Source organism: Parasteatoda tepidariorum, chromosome 5, assembly GCF_043381705.1.
Source record: "Parasteatoda tepidariorum isolate YZ-2023 chromosome 5, CAS_Ptep_4.0, whole genome shotgun sequence".
Lineage (NCBI taxonomy): Eukaryota > Metazoa > Arthropoda > Arachnida > Araneae > Theridiidae > Parasteatoda > Parasteatoda tepidariorum.
Window position 1 is genome coordinate 27,661,059 of NC_092208.1, and position 19,901 is coordinate 27,680,959.

Genomic DNA, 19,901 nt, shown 5'->3' on the forward strand with positions numbered 1-19,901 from the left:
TACTAATATGTACATGGATAATTTTTAAAAAAAATGTCTAAATGGCAAAATTACAGTTATTTTAAATATCATATATATTTTTTTTTATTTTATTAACTGTTAAGTTACATGTTAACGATATTTATACCTTGAAAAAATGTTACTTTTTTTTATTAAAGAAGATAAAATTCAAATTAATTTTGCAACACGTTATTATTCTTTATTTTATGATTGATTGTGAATATTATTTTTAAATATCTGAATAACGTAGTTCATTAAATTTTCTGAGTTATTAAAGATTTTATAAAGCGTTGCTTAATCCTGAGTTATTTAATAAAATTAGATGCATATTTACTAAAATATAATTCTTTTACATTCAATAAAATCCCAAACTCCTTTCAAGAAAAACTTCAAAAAAGAGAGAAAAATCCTTAAGTTGTAAATCTCTTTTTATGAATAAATTTTTTCTTCCTTTGGTTTTCAATACTCCTTTTTTTTATCCCAAAGCCTTAACAAATACATGATTTTAATTACCCGCGGGAACTACGATGTAAACGCAAGGTTCTTTCTGCCTTCCAACAATGTTTTCTGCAAAACAGAGAAGCGTCCCATAATCCTGTTCTGTCCTAGGTATGTATGTCGCAACACTTCTAAGTCCTTCAGCCACGAATGTTAACACTTGAAGATTGTCTGAAGAGCTGTTGAATTCCCAGTGGAAACTGAGCTGCCGTGGATCCGCCTCCACTTCACATACTACCTTGACGGCTTCGTGCCTTGCTGCACCATAAACCACTTTCTGACCTGGTTTACAGAGAGGACTGTCTGCAGAGAGAAAATAAATCATTTATCAGTACTAGCGGCTTAGGTTTGCTGCGAGGAAATGTAGAGGACTCTAAGATCATCAATAACTCAGTTTTATAAGACCCTTTATAAAATATTGTCTATACATTTATTTATTTATTTCATCGGGAAAAGGTTTTGATATCGTTAAACTCGAAAAAGGTTTTAAAAAATTACATATCTTTTAATTATAAAATAATTGATCTAACACAAATTTTGGTTGTAAGAAAATACATATCTAAGATCATCAATAACTTATTTTAAAAATACCCATTTAAAAAAAAATGAATTACGGCATTAAATTGGGAAGAAGAAAGACACTCTCCTGATCAAACTTTTGGGACCATTTTTCCCAGATTACGGCTACCGCCCATATTTTGGGGGTCAAAAATCCGAATCCGTCGAAAACAAGGCAAGTTTTTTCCACAGAAAATACGTTTTTGTGTTGAATTTCGAAACTTGAAGTATCGTTTGCACTTATTAATCTGCATATTTAAAGTCACCCCTCGAGCCATTAGGATGGAGTCCAAGAACGTGAAAATCAGATCCTTAAATAAAAAGTTATTGAGGGTGTTCCTTTTTTTTCCCCATTTATTTATTTTTATTTATTTTTTTCGAACTGTACATCAAAATCACCGCATTTTTCTTTTTGATTGGAAGACTTAATTGTGAAGGTGGTTGTGAAAAAATACACTAAAAAAGACAAATATATTTCCAGAACGCACTTTGCCTTTCATACAAAAGAAATTGTATTTTTAGTATTTAATTATTAAATCATTTGGTCAAAAATTTACCAATTGTTTCATATTTTATTTTTCTTATCAATTTATATAATCGTTTTAACTTCTAATATTTATATAAATTAATGTTGAGAAATACTAAAGTTAAACATAAGTGGATAATTTTTTAACCAAATGCAAATTTGAATTACGTATTTTTTTAAAAAACAAATATTTAATTAATTCTCAGCACTTAACTGCTTCAAATAAATTGCTGTCCATGTGTCATCTGTTAAGTCAATGTAACTTAACTAACTAAATCCATTCAGAATTGTTGTACTGGAGCTAATTTACAGCCAATTTGAACTCCTAATGCACTTTTATGGTAATTTTCTGGCTGCGAGAAAATTCTATCGAAGCAGGATTTAGATATTAATCAACATATAGTGTTCCTTTGTGACTTTCAGAGCGACAAAATGCTCCATTACGGAATCTCGGCAAAGTAGATTTTTCGAGACTACTCAAAATAACAAAATAGATAACAAAGGCTATGGAAAACGAAACGGAATGGGAATACGAAAACAGTATCCTCTTACAATGGCTTGTCCTTTTCTTTCACAAAATAGAAGAAAAAAAGACATCACTTTGTCCCGAAAAGACTGTTCTAACAGAATTAGACGTTGTACAGTTGCTTGTATTCTTTCCGAACTTTTTTTATTCCTTTTTTTCATCTTACTTGCATCAGTGGATGAAAAAGAATATTGAATGAAGTAGTAAGGATTCTAAATATCTAGCCATGCGGAAGTTGGCACAACGTGCTTTAAGGAACAATCCGTATAAGCAACTACGATAGATCCTCTTTTTGTTCATTCCTTGTAATGCTATATAGAAAGCCGTCTAAGACTAGTAAACCTGTTTATTTTATATTAAAGATTTTATTTCAAATAGCAACATTTAATAACTACATTAAATATTCTTTAAAAAGTAGAGTGACTAATTTACATAAACAGAACTGTCCAAAAAATCTTATATTGTACTGTACTAATATGTATTTTTTGCACTTTATATATTCTATTTAGTGAACATCATTCAGAATCTTAACTGAAAATAATCTTGCCATTAAATTGTATTTCTTCTTGCATTCTATCATTTTTAGCTGTTCTACAAGCACTGTCATTAACGCTGTTAGAATCATTGGGTACCGAAAGCTAAGAAGAAAAAAAATAGTCGTAAGGACAAAGTGGGATATAAGAAACCAAAACATGTTTGTTTAACTCATGAAACTTGGTAAGGCGTCACTCACACAGCTGGAGGAGAGCTGAGCGTTGTGAGTTCGAATCCTAGAAGAGGACAGAACGGCCGGTACGCATGCGCAGCAAAGTGTTCGTTTAACCAGTTGTTAGTGAAAGTTCTCTCGGTGGTTGGTGTGTGGAAGTTTGGAAAGGGGTTTACCAGTTTAGGCACCGTTCACCTCGTCTGAACCGTGGTCAAAAGTACGTGGCATTTCTGCCATGGTTATTAAAAGATGGAGGCCCGAAAAACGGGGAAAGGTGCTTGGCTATGATATGGCGATGTGTGACAAAACTTGAAGGTTCGTCTAATAATCCTTGTTCAATTCATCTCTGTTTCCTCCAGTCTTCATCTCTTCTGATTCGTTAAGTTTTTATAGTGTTTTTGTTTTTTCTTCTGCCACTTGCGATCTTTGTTTGTATACTATATCATTGCGATGGAGTACAGCAATTTTATTGAATTTTTTTTCTCATTTGGACACGTTACCCATCGAAGGTAAAAGGTTTAATAAAATTGAACCCTATCAATGAGAAAATTCTGAAGTTTCCTACACTCGTTTCTGGTGAATAAAAATATAAATAACTATATGGGTACTATGTTTAAACTTTTTTTAAAATAATTTATACACGGTGAAAAATTCTGGTAAAATTACCTTAATAAAATTTCTGGTTAAATAAATAAACCTATAATTCCGTATAATAAAACCAAAATATACAGTATTCAAACCATTCATTTGGTAATGGTTTACAAGGAATAATGGGTTTAAAAATGTTAGCTTTCATTACGACATATTTTATAAGCGAATACAAAACTGAAAAGTAAATGTAACGAATAAATGTTTTTTGTCATGTTCTAACAATATTTTATAGTTAATTTTACCAAAATCATTACCAAAGCACTTCGATAAAAATTACTAAGCATTTAGGTGTTTCCATAGATTCCGAAGATTTATCGTATTCTGGTGGTTTTGACCATGTTTTCTTTCTCAGTGTACAAACGATATGCATAAAATAATACACAGATATTAAAAATCGCGTTGATAATTCTTATAGAACTCCATTTTTCCCAACCTAGCTAACTCTTATAAATACTTTGATTGGATTAAAAATAAAAAAAAATTAAAAACTAAGTCTAACGAAAATTAAAAACTAAGATGATAACATTGAACTATGCGTACTATTCAATAAAAGTTTCGAAAAAATTTTTATTCCTCAAGAATAACTCTTAATAGAGTCGATAAAAAGTCCTAACTGGATTACATATTCTAATATATATAATACAATTTCCTAAAATATATCCCAAATTTAAATCTTCCTCACTTGTCACTTTCTATTGCCATGACGAATAAAATGCAGAAAAAGAAAATGGTTTAAAATGTAAATTTGTTTGTAGTGGTATATCTGTTACTTGAACAATGAGAAGTTGATTCTTTTTATTTTATTTTATAACCGTCGTTGAACAACCAACCCAATTTAGGGATTACGACTTCTAATGTTGAAATCCTCAGCCTTGTAATTTTGAACCCAATCCAGAAGGCAAGGGAACTCCTCGATCAAGTATTGTGATAGATGTTGCCTTCATGGAGATCTTTTGGAGGGAACAAACCCGCATCCACATTACATGTAGAGGAAAACCACGAAAATCTCCAGTGGTTAGCCTGATTGCAAGTAGACTCTAGCCCATGGTCTATCTACCACTGATGATATTTCACTGTGGTTAGTGCGACACGGGAGCGGGATTCATATCGACCCGCTATCGATGGGATTCGAACTCGATTTACCTCATTGGAAGGCGAACGTTCTATCCCCTGAGCCACCAAAGACACCACAAATAAAGGAAATAGTATTAGTAAATAGCTTACATTGAACTCTAAGTTGAATACCATTGCTTTCGCCTTCGCCCTCGCTATTGCTGGCAACGCAAGTATAATGTCCCCTGGAAGTCTTTTGCACTTTTTGGAGAACTAGACTTTGATTACTGACGATAATCCCAGCAGATGTATTAGTTTGAAGCTCTTTACCTCCGAATCTCCAAGCAATTTCACTAACCCAAGGACTGGCAATGATGCTGCAATCGAGATAGACATCGTTCCCTTCCTGGATATGGGAATGCCTAAGTTTGCTGCCAAGGCGAAGTGTCAGCTGAGGAATATCTGAAATGGAAGAAGTGAAATAGATGACATATCAAATCAATATTTGTGCAGACAGATGAAAATGCAAAATATAATTATTTTGTTGCTTTATAAAATTGCTCATGAATTTTATTAAGAACTCTGGGACAAAACCTTTTTTAAAATCTAAAGAAATTTCGAATGTTTCTTTTTCTAGAAAAATGCTCTAATTACCATAGGTTTACAAATCTGTCACAAAATCTCTTCGTTCCATTATTTAAAGAAAGCATTGTGCCTAAGTGAACAAAATATTAACTTATAAAAACCTGATGAAAACTTGCTTGGTAATTATATAGACTTCAACTAACTGCGTCTGAAACAGTTTATCAATAAGTCATTAATTAATTATTGTTGTATTTAATCTTTTATGTAGGGAACTATCAACAAAACATCACAGTGATCAAAACCAAGTATCATTCTCCAAAGTTTGCTGAAAGTATGACTCTTTGAGCATTCAACAAACTCATAGCATAATGCAAGCAAATAAAGTTTCCTTAATCGACGTAACTAAAGTTTCCTGCACCAAAAAAAATGTAGGGTCAAAAATGCTTAAATGCTTTGTTTATGACTTCGGTAAAAATAATAAAATATGATTTTGTAATATGCATAAAATTAAGCAAAAGTGATAAAATTTATTGTTTTATCATGATGCCTTAGAGCATGGTTAATAAATAATTTGTTCGGTAAGATTTACTTTTCAGTTTGGAATTTCTTACTAAATGTGCGGTAATGAAAACTTTTGTTTTAAAAACCAGAATTTCCAGTAAACAGCTACCATGCGAATGAAAAAACTACCAAGTTAATGCTTTAAATAACGTATATTTTGGTTTTATTAAGCAGAACTATGGATTTTTACCGAGAAAATTCATTACTTTACAGACAGAACGCTAACTACATCAGATTTTCGTATAAATGCACGTTATAAAAGTTTCCCAAATGCACGTAGCTAAAGTTTCCTAAATATATGTAAATTACGTTTCATTTACCGTTGATACTTGGATATTAATCAGATAAGAAAGGTGCAGTGCTTTTTATTTAGTTCTTGAAGCATTGTTTCTAAAAATATTTTTTCCATCTTAATTGCTTAAATATTTTGGAGCATATACACAGTTTAGTTAACTTATATACAGCTTAATTAAACTTACATTTAATCAGATATACAAATTTTTTGTAAATTCATTAAAAAATATTTTCTAATAAAAGTAATAGTTCCATTAGGAGAAATTAGCATGTTAGAACGAAAAACAGAAAACAATGTTTGTTATATACAGCTTACACAGTTTAATTAACTTATATACAGCTTAATTAAACTTATATTTAATTAGATATACAATTTTTTTTTTAAATTCATTAAAAAATATTATCTAATGAAACTAATAGTTGTATTAGGAGAAATTAGTATCTTAGAATGAAAAAACGGAACACAATGTTTGTTTTTTCAGCAATTGACTTATTTAAGGAAAATAATTTTTAATTAAGTGTTTTATACTAATTTTTAATTCGAGAAAAACATGTTAACAGAACCTAGATAAAATAAAGAACAATTTGGGTAATATTTTATTTCAAAAATGTAATTATTTGCTTAATTCTTTCTTAATCATTTGACAGGCCAGATAGTTTTATCTAGTTCATTTTTTGGATACCGTGATTTATCTAGTTCATTTTTGGTACACCTGAACAATTATTTGGGGATTAAATTTGCGGAAAACAAAGAAACTTAGAGCAATCAAAAAGCAATTTAAAATCTCATCAGTTTATTAATGGTTTTTATTTAGGTCTATAGAGTGTTATCATTAAATAAAACGCTGATGGTCAATTTTGGCTTTTTGTTATTAGCTAAAACTGTTAATTTTATTTTGTAATTAGAAAAATTTTGAAACGATTAGAATGGTTCTAATTTGGAAAAAAATCGATATGATTTATAAATTGGGCCAATTTGATATTCGTTATTAAGTATATATGATTTCCTTTATTTTGATGAACAATTGATATCTAAAATTACAGGATGTGCCGCAAAGACCCGCCGTAATATATAATCCTAGAATCGTTTAAAATATGAATAAAAAAGAGTATGCTTATTGGGTGTCACAAAATAGAATTAAAGTGAATAATCATCACAATTACTTGTATGTGTATGGAACATCAAAAAACCTGTCTGATTGCATACTAAAATTTGGCGATTTTACGAACTTCTTCATTTTTAACTTCTTTCCGTTTCCTCCGTAGTCAAGCAAATGTTTCCCTTAATCACACAAATTTCCTTCCCCATAGGGGCAAGTTTCTTTCCACAATCAAACATGGTTAGCTTTATTAAACTCTGAAGTGTAGTTCGATGAAATCAATGAAGTTAATTTTGAGGTTTACAAAAGTCGTTATAAAGAAAGTATCTAAAAATAATAATTTAGTACTGCGCTCTTCGAAATTATAATGAGAAAATAATATATATGGTGTTCCGTAAAGACCACCTTTGATAAGCACTTTTAGAATCCTTATTTAAAAAGAAGACAAAAAATTTAGCCTTCGTTACAAATTAATAATTAAAGGGCAAAAACTCTTCCAAAATTGAATCACTATTGAAGAAGGTAGAGTGGAAAAAACACCTGTTTTGTTGAAGGCGACAGGGATAAATCGAAAGACGATTATCAGTAGAACCTACAGATTTTTATTAGCATTCAAACAGTTTTTTGGTGTTATGCTTATTTTTCTTCCTCAACTGTGATTTGTCAAACTTCGATTGCGACTTGAAAAGATTTTCCCCACGCTTATGTGCTAATTTCTGTCTTCCTATAATTATTCAGTTTTGACTTAATTTTAAAAAAATTAAACATTTGTATTTGGAGTGGTATTTGCATAACACAAAAAACATAAATTCTGTAATTTTGTACTGATTTTTCAAAAAAAAAAATAATTTAACAAAGAATTTTAATCATGAAAAAGTATTTTAATCTAGGAAGCAATATTTTAAGTTGAATATACCCCCAAACGAAAAATAAGTAAGTATAGTTTATTAAAACAAATTAATAAATCGATGAAACTTATATAATCTCAAAATTAATTATCGTTTAAGTTTTTATCCTAAAATTGTACAAATTCATACGGATTATTCAAAAGGGTATATTTCTATAAATTAAGTTATAGTAATTTAGAAAAAAAATAAATAAATAAGTTTTTTTCCAAGTAATATATATTTTTAATTTGTAAATACATTTTGAACTTTTATAAAAACTTAAATTTCTAAAAACAATATAGACAATTCTGAATTCCTCTTTGGAGCATTGTCCTTAATAAAATTATTTTTCTTCTTCAAAAAGCCCTTTTAGGAAATAAAGATACAAAATAAGATAATTAAATTAATCATAAGAATATCCTTCTTAAATAGTTGAATATTTTCTGAATTTTTTTTTTAGATTTAATAAAAATGAATTCTTGAACAGAATTTTAAGGAAGTAAGACAAATAAATGATATTAGTGATTTTTATTAGTTTAATTCAAGCGTTGTCCTCATTCTACGTTATCTTTTCCTTTTTCCCCCTACTCGTACTTTTTTTTTTATGAAAAAGATTTCAATAATTGATTACAATTGTGTCATACGCTATTTTTTCCATAACAAATGACTTTTTTACAAGATGTTGTTCTTTATTTTTATTTTACACTCTTTTTTTACTTTGGTTTCAAATTCAAATAATTTAAATTAGTATTTTTTCTGATTCTTGAGTTAATATCATCAAGATTTCTTTCCGTATGCGTAATAGCTAAAGAATTATGAAATATTATTACTAAAGTAAAATTTATTTTTCTTTCAACATGAATGAGAAAAACGAAATAGCTAAAAATGTTAATAATAAAACTGGAACAATGTATTAATTTTTAAGATAAAGCATGCAATTGTGTACGGAATTTCTCTCAGAATATTTAAATGACAAATTTATTTAGATTTAAAATTCAAATTTCATGTCTCAAGATTTTTCCCTTGAGAAAACTTCATTTAAAATATTCCTGATGTGCGTTTGTAGAAAATGGAAATTTAGCTCAAAAGGACAGCAAACATTTTCAAAGCAAACTCAATTCATAAATTTTCATTATGATTAGATACATTTTAGCTTGAGAATGGTATATTTACCGGCTTAAATAACATTAATAAAATGTAGCTTTTAAATTAAGCAGGTAGTGAAAAGAAACATTGTTACCATGCATATCTAAAGACTAAGATTCCCCATAAAACTCATGAGAGTTTCATAAAAATAATGATTTACTTCTGATGATACTTTTTCTGATGATACGTTTTCTGAGATACTTTTGATGATACTACTGATGAGATACATTTGATAAGATAATTTAACATCTTTAGAATGTTTGCTGTTCTTTTAAGCAAAGTTTCTATTCTCTGCAAACTAACACCAAATTCAATATATAAATTTTCATTATAATGAAATAAATCTTAGAGTGACAATCATTTACTTTCAGACGCAAATAAAAATAATAAAACCAAGCATTAAACTTAAAGACAAAGCGAAAAGGAACATTATTGCCATGCATAACTTAATACTGAGTTCCACCATAAAACTCATGAAAGTTTCATACAAATATAGTGAAAGTTCTATACTTTTGTAAAAAAAATGAAACAAGGAACAATGATAAGAAAAATAAAGTAATTTGAGAGGAAAATTTTAGTCGACAGCAATCGTCTCTTCTGGGAGACAAATTCTTGTCATTTGCCTAATGAGATTGAGTCCTGTTAATACAGATCTCAATTAGCTCATTCAAGACGTGGGTGCTTATGGACTAGTCAACAAAACCTTTGATATAAAAAAATAAAGAAACAGAGAAAACTGACCGATTAATAAGACAGAGTCATATCACCAAAACGAGAATAACTCAACATTGTTCAATTCCAGTAATTTTATTCTTTTTTTGGCAGTATTTTATAGTTATAATGGTTAAAGTCTTAAGTGAATTTTTGGAATGAGTTTTGTGTATGACAGCGCAAATAGTAGTCTGGCTCTTTTATAACATGTCATTTTTACCTTACTATTATAACATTTATACTGCAATATTATAGCATAGACAGTCTTATTAGGAAATGCATATAATATATGGTGAAGATAAGTTTAATCGCACCTGCTGAAATGTTACATCGTTGTTGAGCTGATATACCAGCAAAATGAATTATTGTCCAAACACGAGAAGTTTATTTTTTAAAGGTTTATTTTTTATTCTATTTAAGTTTTATTTTTTAAAATTTTTAAAATTTTCATATCATGTGATAAAACATATTTCTTCTTCATAAAATCTAAACAGTCGTCTTCTTTTAAATCTATCTGTGTATTAAAAGGCAAACAAAACTATCATTCTCGAAAATTTAACACGGCATGCCAAATTCTCCTTCTGTATTAAAAACATTTTAAATTAGGTTCATAAATATTTAATCGAAGTTTACTCGCTTTTGGAATCTAAATCGCATTTTTTCTTGCATACAAAAACCATTACTTTAGATAAAACAAAGTAAAAAAAATACATATGGATGCGCATGATTTTGTTTTGTTTAACATTACGAAATACGAGTCCATTATATTTCTCTTAGTAAAACAAAAAATAAATCAATGCATATCTTAATCGAATGTTCGAGGGGGAAACAAAATGCTATTGAAAAATGAAATAAAATATCAACTAGAAATAAAACGATAATAATTTTTAATGTAACATTTTTCTTATAGTTCTTTCAACAGAGCAAATACTTAATAATTCCAAGTACATTTACAGCTTTCATTTTCTTTCTGTGAATTTTCAAGTTAAATGTTACTAAAGTAACACTCCTTCGGGTTATTTGCTTAAACGATTTTTTGTTTTACTTACTTATTATTTTTACAAGATTTAGTATAATTATGTCCTTTGTATGCTTTATTTACAATTTAACTCAATTTAGTTAGAGCATTTTTTAAAAAAATCTCGAATGCAATTTACTTATATCTAATCGACTTTCTTAAGATAAAAAATTGAGAATCTAAGATTCTTGAAATTTTCATTAAAGTCATGAATCTAAAATGCACTAAAGCGTTCCTTAATCTAATTACACAAATTGCATTCACTGGTAAAGGGAGGATTGAAGATCCACCTAAACATTTTAAATCTTTACAAAAATATTATTGTTTAAAAGCGCAGTCTTTAATAAAACTATATACTTTATGAGCATTAAAAATGAGATAAATTTTTAGAACAATTGGTTCAAAGTTGAACAGAAAAATTTATAAACTGGTGCAATTTTAAAATTACACCAGTTGCTATCTTAATCTGGACTGAATCATGTTTTTGTTCAAGTTGAGCACTAGTGTCGTATAATTACATTTAAGCAAAGTAACATGAATTAATTTAACTCCATATCTACTTCACTCTAAGTAGAAATATTAGATTTGAAATTTTCATTTCCCTTATAAATTTGGAAAACTACTATATTATAATATTGAAAGTTGAATCATATTGAAAATTGATACTGGGTGCATTGTAAAAAATCCCTATCAAGTTAAGACATAAAATACCGGCACATTGGGTCATTCTTAAAATCCATTCTGCCGTAAAATCCATTTCGCCTTAAAATCCATTTTACATTAAAATCTATTTTTACCGTAAAAAATTATATCGTAATTTTTGCAATAATAATTATTTAATTTGAGTGATTTCGTGATTTTACAGCAGTTATTACTTCAATATTTATGATATATCAGATTTTTTGTCCCGTAAAATATTCCGGTAAAAATGGATTTTACGATAAAAATCACCTGTACCCTGTATGCCGTTACTTTTAACCGCAATTTAATCCTGAACTTTTTACAGTGTATAGCATGGTTCCCAATATAATGGCTCAGTGAGCTCCATAAATTGTAACAGAGTAACTAAATAAATTTATTTTAGTAAATAATCTTTTTTTTTTCAATTCTAAGTTAGTCTAAATTGTACTTATGTTTATAAGTTACTCCTTAAGCAGTTTCCGAGAATTTCTGTTGACAATAAAAATGCTTTTCCAAAGAACAAATATATAATCTTTTGTAAATATATTAAGACACATGTTTCTTCCTATCCGAATTACAACAATTAATATGCATCCTATGCCAATTTTTATGCAAAAAACCATATGTGATTTACTTTCACAAAAGCGTTTTCAAGTAGGTTTTAAACTGATAGCAATAGATGAATCTAAAATTAAAGAAATGTTTGAATTTTATTAATAGAAAAAAAAATCTAAACTTGAGTTTCACAGATCATATTATAGTATTCTATATAGAAATTTCCTAATGATATCTTGAAATTACTATTTGTAAGCCCTTAAAAGTATGACCAAAATAAAATAAACTCAGCTTATTATTATTTTTCCAGATCTAGACATATTTCTTATTTTATAATTATATATTTTTTTTTATCATTTTACCAACTACGTACTTTACGCAGTATTTATAAATAAAACAGTTTAACAATCAAAGTTATAGGCAAAACTTAATTTAAATTTAAATTTCATTTATTTTAACGAATTTATAATCACAGTTTTAGTTTGAAATATTTTTCTTCATTTGTTCAAATATATTTTGAAAATTTTAAATTATGTTTCCTTACCTATAGCATATTTAGCATAAAAATACGAATATAAAACGTAAAAAGTAAGCTTTCATTTTATTCATTTTGCTAAAATTTAAAAAAAATTCTATCTTTATATAGTTAAATTTAGTAATGCATTTATTAAAATATAAAGCGCTAGAACATTAAATTTCAGAATTTTTTTTTATATATTCTTATATGCATTCTTAATTTTTTATATAATATAATAGCTTTTCTTTTTGTTTTTACGTATCACCTATTACGTATTACGCATTTGTTTAACTATCTTTATATAGTTAAATTTAGTAATACATTTATTAAAATATAAAGCGCAAGAATATTAAATTTCAGAATTTTTTTTTAATATATTCTTATATGTATTCTTAATTTTTTATATAATATAATAGCTTTTCTTTTTGTTCTTACGTATTACCTATTACGCTTTAACTATCTTTATATAGTTAAATTTAGTAATACATTTATTAAAATATAAAGCTCAAGAATATTAAATTTCAGAATTTTTTTTATATATTCTTATATGTATTCTTAATTTTTTATTTAATATAATAGGTTTTCTTTTTGTTTTTACGTATTACCTATTACGTTTTAACTATCTTTATATAGTTAAATTTAGTAATACATTTATTAAAATATAAAGCGAAGGAATATTAACTTTCATAACTTTTTTTTAATATATTTTTATATATATTCTTTATTTTTTATATAATATAATAGCATTTATTTTTGTTTTTACGTATTCTTTACAGTTACCTACAGTGGACCTCAAGTTTCCATCCATATTCAATAGCACTCCCAGGAATCAATGGATTTTCAGCTCTACATGATAGATGTTTTCCATTATCGTCACTAGATGGCGTCATGGTTATTATACTTGTTGTAACATTGCCGTCAACAGATATATTGTCCTTTAGAGCTTTCAACTTTGATGTCCCTTTCCACCAGGTAATTACGGCCGGCGGTCTTGATCCAGTAGCTCTACAAACTAATTCTACTGTCTTGTGAGCTGACAAAGGTTGTCTGTCCCCTTCTATCATAACATCTAATGGTCTAACTGCAAAGAGACAAGCAATGCTTATTAGTTACACGTACCTACGTACGATACAATATAATTAGCATTAGCTTTATTAATCAGATATTAAATTTTTAATACATTTTTTCAATATTCGTTGTTTGGCAAATAATTATGTTAATAGATATTTCATAGTGAATTGTGTTATTAACTTAAAGTAAATGAATAACATTCAAATTTTACTATTTGCAAAATTTTTGAAAGACGGAAACTTCCATAAGCGAGGACAAATTGTGAAAAAATGCTTGCGTAGAAATAGGTAATGATGTATTATTTAAAGGAAAATTACAGGCTCCAATTCCTTCTTTTTTTTAAAAAAAAATTAATTTGGAGGTTTTACTTCCTCGTCCTTCCACCCTTCGTCGTCTTTACACCCTATTATTGTAATAACTACTTATTTAAAATTTCAGTTTGTTTTTCCTTAAAAGTCGATATCTTTTAAAACAAGAGGAAAAAATGCTGATGCATTACATGTATATAGTAATTGTATGAAAAACATTTTGTTAATGTGTTGATCATGAGAAAATTAACTTATACCTGGATTTTTAAACTAATCAACTACGCATAATCAATTTGGGAACACAAAATGTTTGGCACAATACGAATAAATAAATAAGAAGACATTTTACTCACTAACGATATTAATTAATTTTTTAACATATTATAAAGTTTCAATATAGATATTAAGATTTTGATAAGGCAAAATCTAATTTACTGCTATCTTTGTTTCTCTTCAGTTTCAGCATTAATAACTTACAAAATCAAGAGATCGAATGAGATAGCTAATTTTTTTCCCACAACAATAGCATATCGTTATTTAAAACAAAAGGAGTGAGGGAAAAAAATAAACTGAAAAACCTACTTGAACTTGTAAAAAAAAATTTAAAAAATTGGATTTTCAAAGCGAAAGAAAAAAAAATCTTACGTTATATTTATAGATAACAATCGCCTTTTAAGAAAGTAAAATTTTACCTAGGCACTTGCATTTTTCTGGGCTGCAGAGTAACTTGCATGGATGGTTCTTGTTGGGCAAAACAAAATTGTTAAGCAAAAAATTAAAAAAGGAAATATTTGCTAAAAAAAGTATTTCAAATTGTATAATATTTTAGGCACGTGAAAATTAAAATTGTTTTGCTAATAAATAAAAGTGACCATTTCAGTACGTCCAGCTAAATTTCCGCAGACTGCAGAATTACTAGCATTTTTTTTTCTTTTTTACAGAAGGTTTGAGAGCTATTATTTTTTTAATTAATTTTAGAATGTTAATATTTTTTTATTGCAATGTACTCCCTGTCGAAGTTCATAAAAATCACTGTATTTTAAAAAATCAATGTCTAACTAAACGCAGCAAAACAAAACAAAGAAGGCCTAAATAGCGGAAGGCTTTTGAGTTTTTTATTACATATGTTAAAATTTTGGAAATGGCAAATCAGTTTATTTTAATCTTAAATGTTCCATTTTAACTGATATCTACTTACGTAAACATCTGCAAAGAGACAAAAATTTATCTTAAATCTTTTCGTTCTTATAAACTATAAAAAGTTCTGAATCAAATTACGGTAAAAAGTACCACCACTTTAGAGCCAGTGTTTTTTTTTTTTTTTTTTTNGCCAGTTTTTTTTTTTTTTTTGTCTTAAAATCCATTGTTACTTTGGTGGTGTTGATCGCCATTACTAATATTTTAGTGGTGGTTGAGCTATCATCATTGACTTTTGGCCGTTACATATACGTCTTAATTTGGATGTAATATGAAATGATAATTGTCTCAGAGAAATAAATAAAATCGTTTAAAAAAAATTGATTTATTAAATATTGAAAATGCCCATAATTTAAAAATAATAAAGAAAATAAATATCTTAAAGGGTTCAAGATAAAACACTCTCTTACATCGCGATTTTAGTTAGCATGAATTTAGTTAAGAGAGTGATATTCAACGGTTGGGACAGAGGGAGGCCCGAAAGGATCCCCCCCCCCAGTCACCACACATTTGAAATTGAAAGTGAATGAATTTGTTCCCAAAGAACAACTAGGTGCACGGGAAACAGATCTAAGGTTGCCAAATTATCGAAAGATAACATAGCCAAAATAGAGCCAACCCCCATAATCAATATTAGGTTTGAAAATACTTTGGCAATCGCGAATCGCCAAAATGACTGTGAGAATTATTATAACCATGTAACTGAAACATATTTGTGGTAAGAAATTAATAATAAAGAGTTATAAATAGATTTGTTTCGATTAGGTGAGACAGTGAATTAATGAGTCTAAATTAGTATTGAAATTGAAAGTTAGCCATTACATTCATCGATAAGAAAGGAATAAAATATTTTATGCTCGCTATTTATAAAAATTAACTAATTGGTTTAGTTTATTTAAAATTAGATTAGGGATGATTAGAAAAATAAGTTTAAGTAATTAAAGAAACCTTAAAAGTTAGGAAATATGTAATGTCCATTGTGCCATCACAGTTACCGGAGCATTGCTGAACAAAAATACCTGATATACTGTGAATTTTACATTAATAATTACAGTATAATCACAGAATTTCTCTAATTAAATAAATATAACTGTAAAAATTGCGGTATAATAATTTACAGTAAATATGGATTTTGCACTCAAAGTGCTGGCAGTTAATATAATAATTTGATCCGGAATTTTTTTCAGTGTAGTAATTGAGTAAGGCATACAGTTAAATTTATACTTATGTCATAATTTTCTGTAAAATATCTTTATATAAAATGTGATTCTAAAGCTGTCATTGGGATTGAACTGTATAACAAGCTTGAAAGCTATCTTCAATAATAAGTTTCATCTTCAGTAAAATACTAATTTTTATTTTCATTTATTATATTTTATTACCAACATAAAGCCATCTACCCTAATAGTAAAGAATTAAAGCTAATTACTAAAATTTTAATTATATTTATAAATTGATTTATAAGTAAAAGCAGTATTTCCTAAATAATTTTTTAAAACGTCTAAAAAGGTGCCCCATCACTTGTAATATCTCATATTTTATTTTATTTTATAACCGTCGTTGAACAGCCGACCAAATTTTTTATGGGTTTACAACTACTAATGTTCAACTCCACAGCCTTGTAATTTTGAACCCAATCCAGAAGACAAGGGATTTTCTGGATCGAGCATTGGGAGAAATTTGCCTTCGTGGAGGATTTTTTGATGGAGCTAACCCACATTTGCGTTACATGGAAAGAAAGATCACGACAACCTCCCACGTTTAGCCTGAAGGCAAGGGGACTCTAACCCATGATCCGTCTACCGCAGAGGACATTTCACGTCAGTACTGTGATCGGTGCAAGCCGGATGCGGAATTCGTATCGACAAGGATTCGAACCGTGTTCGCCTCATTGGAAGACAAACGTTCTATCCCCTGATCCATCGCGGCTCAATATCTCATATTTGTATCAGTCTAATATTATTTAATAAAATGCGTAATTTTAAATTAAAAATACAAAAAAATATGCAAAAGCATTAAATAAGTACGCATTACAGGCATTCATTTCTCACATTAAATATACACGCCATATATAAAACTCAGACATTTTGAGAATTCCCTTAATCATAAATGTTCGATCCATTTTAGTCTGGATTTCTAATTCATTTGCATTTCTTCAAATGCTAAGCAACTGCTTTTAAGCTCTGCTGAGCATTTCGTAAATAATTCCTCGCAAACGTATAAGCGAAAGCCTGAAATATATTTTCGGGTATCATCCAAGCTGATTAGATTTATTTGTCTCTTTTTGTTTGCTCCGCCATCACAAAACCGAGAAGATTATCACATCATCCTCAACATAAGTAGTGAAAAATGATCACATTCAGCTGAGATAAGCTATGTCCACTCCAAAAACACGCAATAATAGAGACCATATACACCGCGTAGAACATTAACACGTTACGTAATACATCATTTCTAACTGACACAAATCCACAGAGTACTCTTATGAGTCTCCTATCAAACTAATGTGTTGTACTGACTTACGCGATTCCTAAAAGCTGCTTTCATAATTTATTCAGAAATGAACACGATGTGGTGCACGTTCCGACATGACAAACGAACTTGAGCGTAGATTATTTGTGCAATTAATTCACATATTCGTTCTACAGCTCCCGTAAAACGAAATAGAGCTTGAAGGTAGAATGCATCAAATGGGGCAAGAAAAAGAAATTTAAGTGGCGCAACAAAATGATAGCAGTGTTGATATTGGTTGTGTGCCAAAAACAATTTTGGTCTTGTTTGCTAATGTAGCCGTAAATAGGGAATTTCCTCTCTTTTAGATATATCTTGAAAACAGTCCCTTGTATTTTTATTGTTCGAATTAATTGTTTGAAAATTTGTAAATTGCATAAGGTTAGGTACTTTACAAACAATATAAAAGTCCTAAAAAAGGTAACTTTTTAGTATAAACTGAAGAGTTTCTGTTGAATCCATCACTCGCTCGAAAATCTTTCTGAAAGATTTTATCATTTTCTAAGTCATTGTTCCTGTGAAGCCTTACTAGGCAGTACATATTTCCTAGCTTTAGAAATTTCTTTAATTTTATAAATTTAATTTTTTTAACCATTCCTAATCTAATTTTAAATAAACTAAATCAATTATTTAACTTTTATTGCATTTTATGAAAAGAAAATAAATATTTTGCTCTCCTCTTAACAATTAATGTAGCGGCAAACTTTTTAATTCAATACATATATCAAACCAATTAACTCAATGTCACGACTAAATCAGATTTCAAAATCCATTTACAACTATTTATTCTTTATTTCTCTTAAAACCAAAAAATTTCGGTTAATGGGTCATTTTAATTTTCAATGTCTTTTTTTGATCTTTTTGGCTACAGCCAAATTAATTTTAAATTTAATATTAATTACACCTAGTTGGCTTTGTTTTTGGTAAGATTATTTTTCAATAAATCATCAATTACGGATCTCTTCCCATACTCCTAACTGTCTGTTGGGAACAATTAACTTTTTAATTTGGTTTTTAATTAGGCTGTTCAAGAGGGATTTATCTTCCGTGGACTGTCGTTATTGATATTATTAAGCAAAGTTTATTATTTCACTTTATTCGGGTAAAATATTCCTTTAATTTTGGATCTCGAGCTCTACAAATACTATTGAATAAAAGTTTTATTATGATTCAGTTTTCATCATCATCTATCTTTTTCATGATCTTAATTTCATCACAATCTTCAATAAGTCAATTATACCATATAGCTTCAATCAAATAAAATTTCGTCATGATAGTCCTGTTGCTACGTAGATATTTTTTCTTTAAAACTTTAAATTAAAAGTGAAACAATGGTATACTATTGATAGCTTAATTAGAAAAAAAAATGCTGTATTTAGTAAATAATGCTTTTTTACATCTGCATTTTTAATTTGTATTAGCATTTTACATCAGAAATCAGGAAATTGTAGTAAGGTATGCACCGTAAAAAATTCCAGATCAAATTATATTTAGTTATTTTTTACTATTCTTTCATCAAAGAATCCCATGATTCTTGGCAAAACGCGAATTCTAAAATATTTGACGAAACTGCTACTCACCCTGTTACTTCCCGTTTCTCAAGTAACTAACTGAAAATGTGAACTCTGCCCTTTTATTCAACTTTTAGATTAAATTGTGCATCTTAGGTAGACTGTAAAATATTCTGGATCAAATGGTGGTAGTACCGACACCATGGGTGCATCACTTGTAAAATCTATTTAACCTTAAAATATTATAGTATAATTTTTGCATGAATATTTAGTTAGTTAGAATGATATTTATTTAATTAAAGTGATTTTATGGCAATTTGATTACTGTAAAAATGGCATTATATAAAAAAAATTTCTGTAACTTGTTCCAGGAAAAATGGATTTAATGATAAAAAAAGAACCAGAACCTTCAGTGTCGGTACTTTTAAGAATAATTTAAGCCGGATTTTTTTTTACAGTGTGCTTTGAGCTTTATTTTTTAGCAATTAAATAAATTTGTCCGTACGTGGAAGAAAATTAGAAATTCGTTCACTAACTTAAAAGTGAGAAAACTTTTTTAAAAAAATAGGTGAACGAACTTATCTATATGTCCCAAATTTAAGCGTAATTCTACAGCCAAAGATCCTCTTCCTTAACAGTTATTTTTCAGATCCCCACAAAGCTACTTTTTTTTTTTACTTTTTTTTTTCCACACCTTAACGCTAATTTGTTACCCACAAAATGTGTGGTC

General features: G+C 28.4%; 1 protein-coding gene across 1 annotated transcript in view; it reads right to left on the minus strand.

Annotated features, from left to right (window-relative positions):
- Window positions 1-19,901, minus strand: part of LOC107447219 (synaptogenesis protein syg-2) — a 290,007-nt gene that overhangs the window by 19,517 nt on the left and 250,589 nt on the right. The window contains exons 5-7 of the mRNA XM_043045385.2: window positions 13,358-13,654; window positions 4,690-4,980; window positions 514-801 (exon numbers count right to left, since the gene is read on the minus strand). Coding sequence (XP_042901319.1) covers window positions 514-801; window positions 4,690-4,980; window positions 13,358-13,654 — 876 coding nt within the window. The remainder of the gene's footprint in view (window positions 1-513; window positions 802-4,689; window positions 4,981-13,357; window positions 13,655-19,901) is intronic.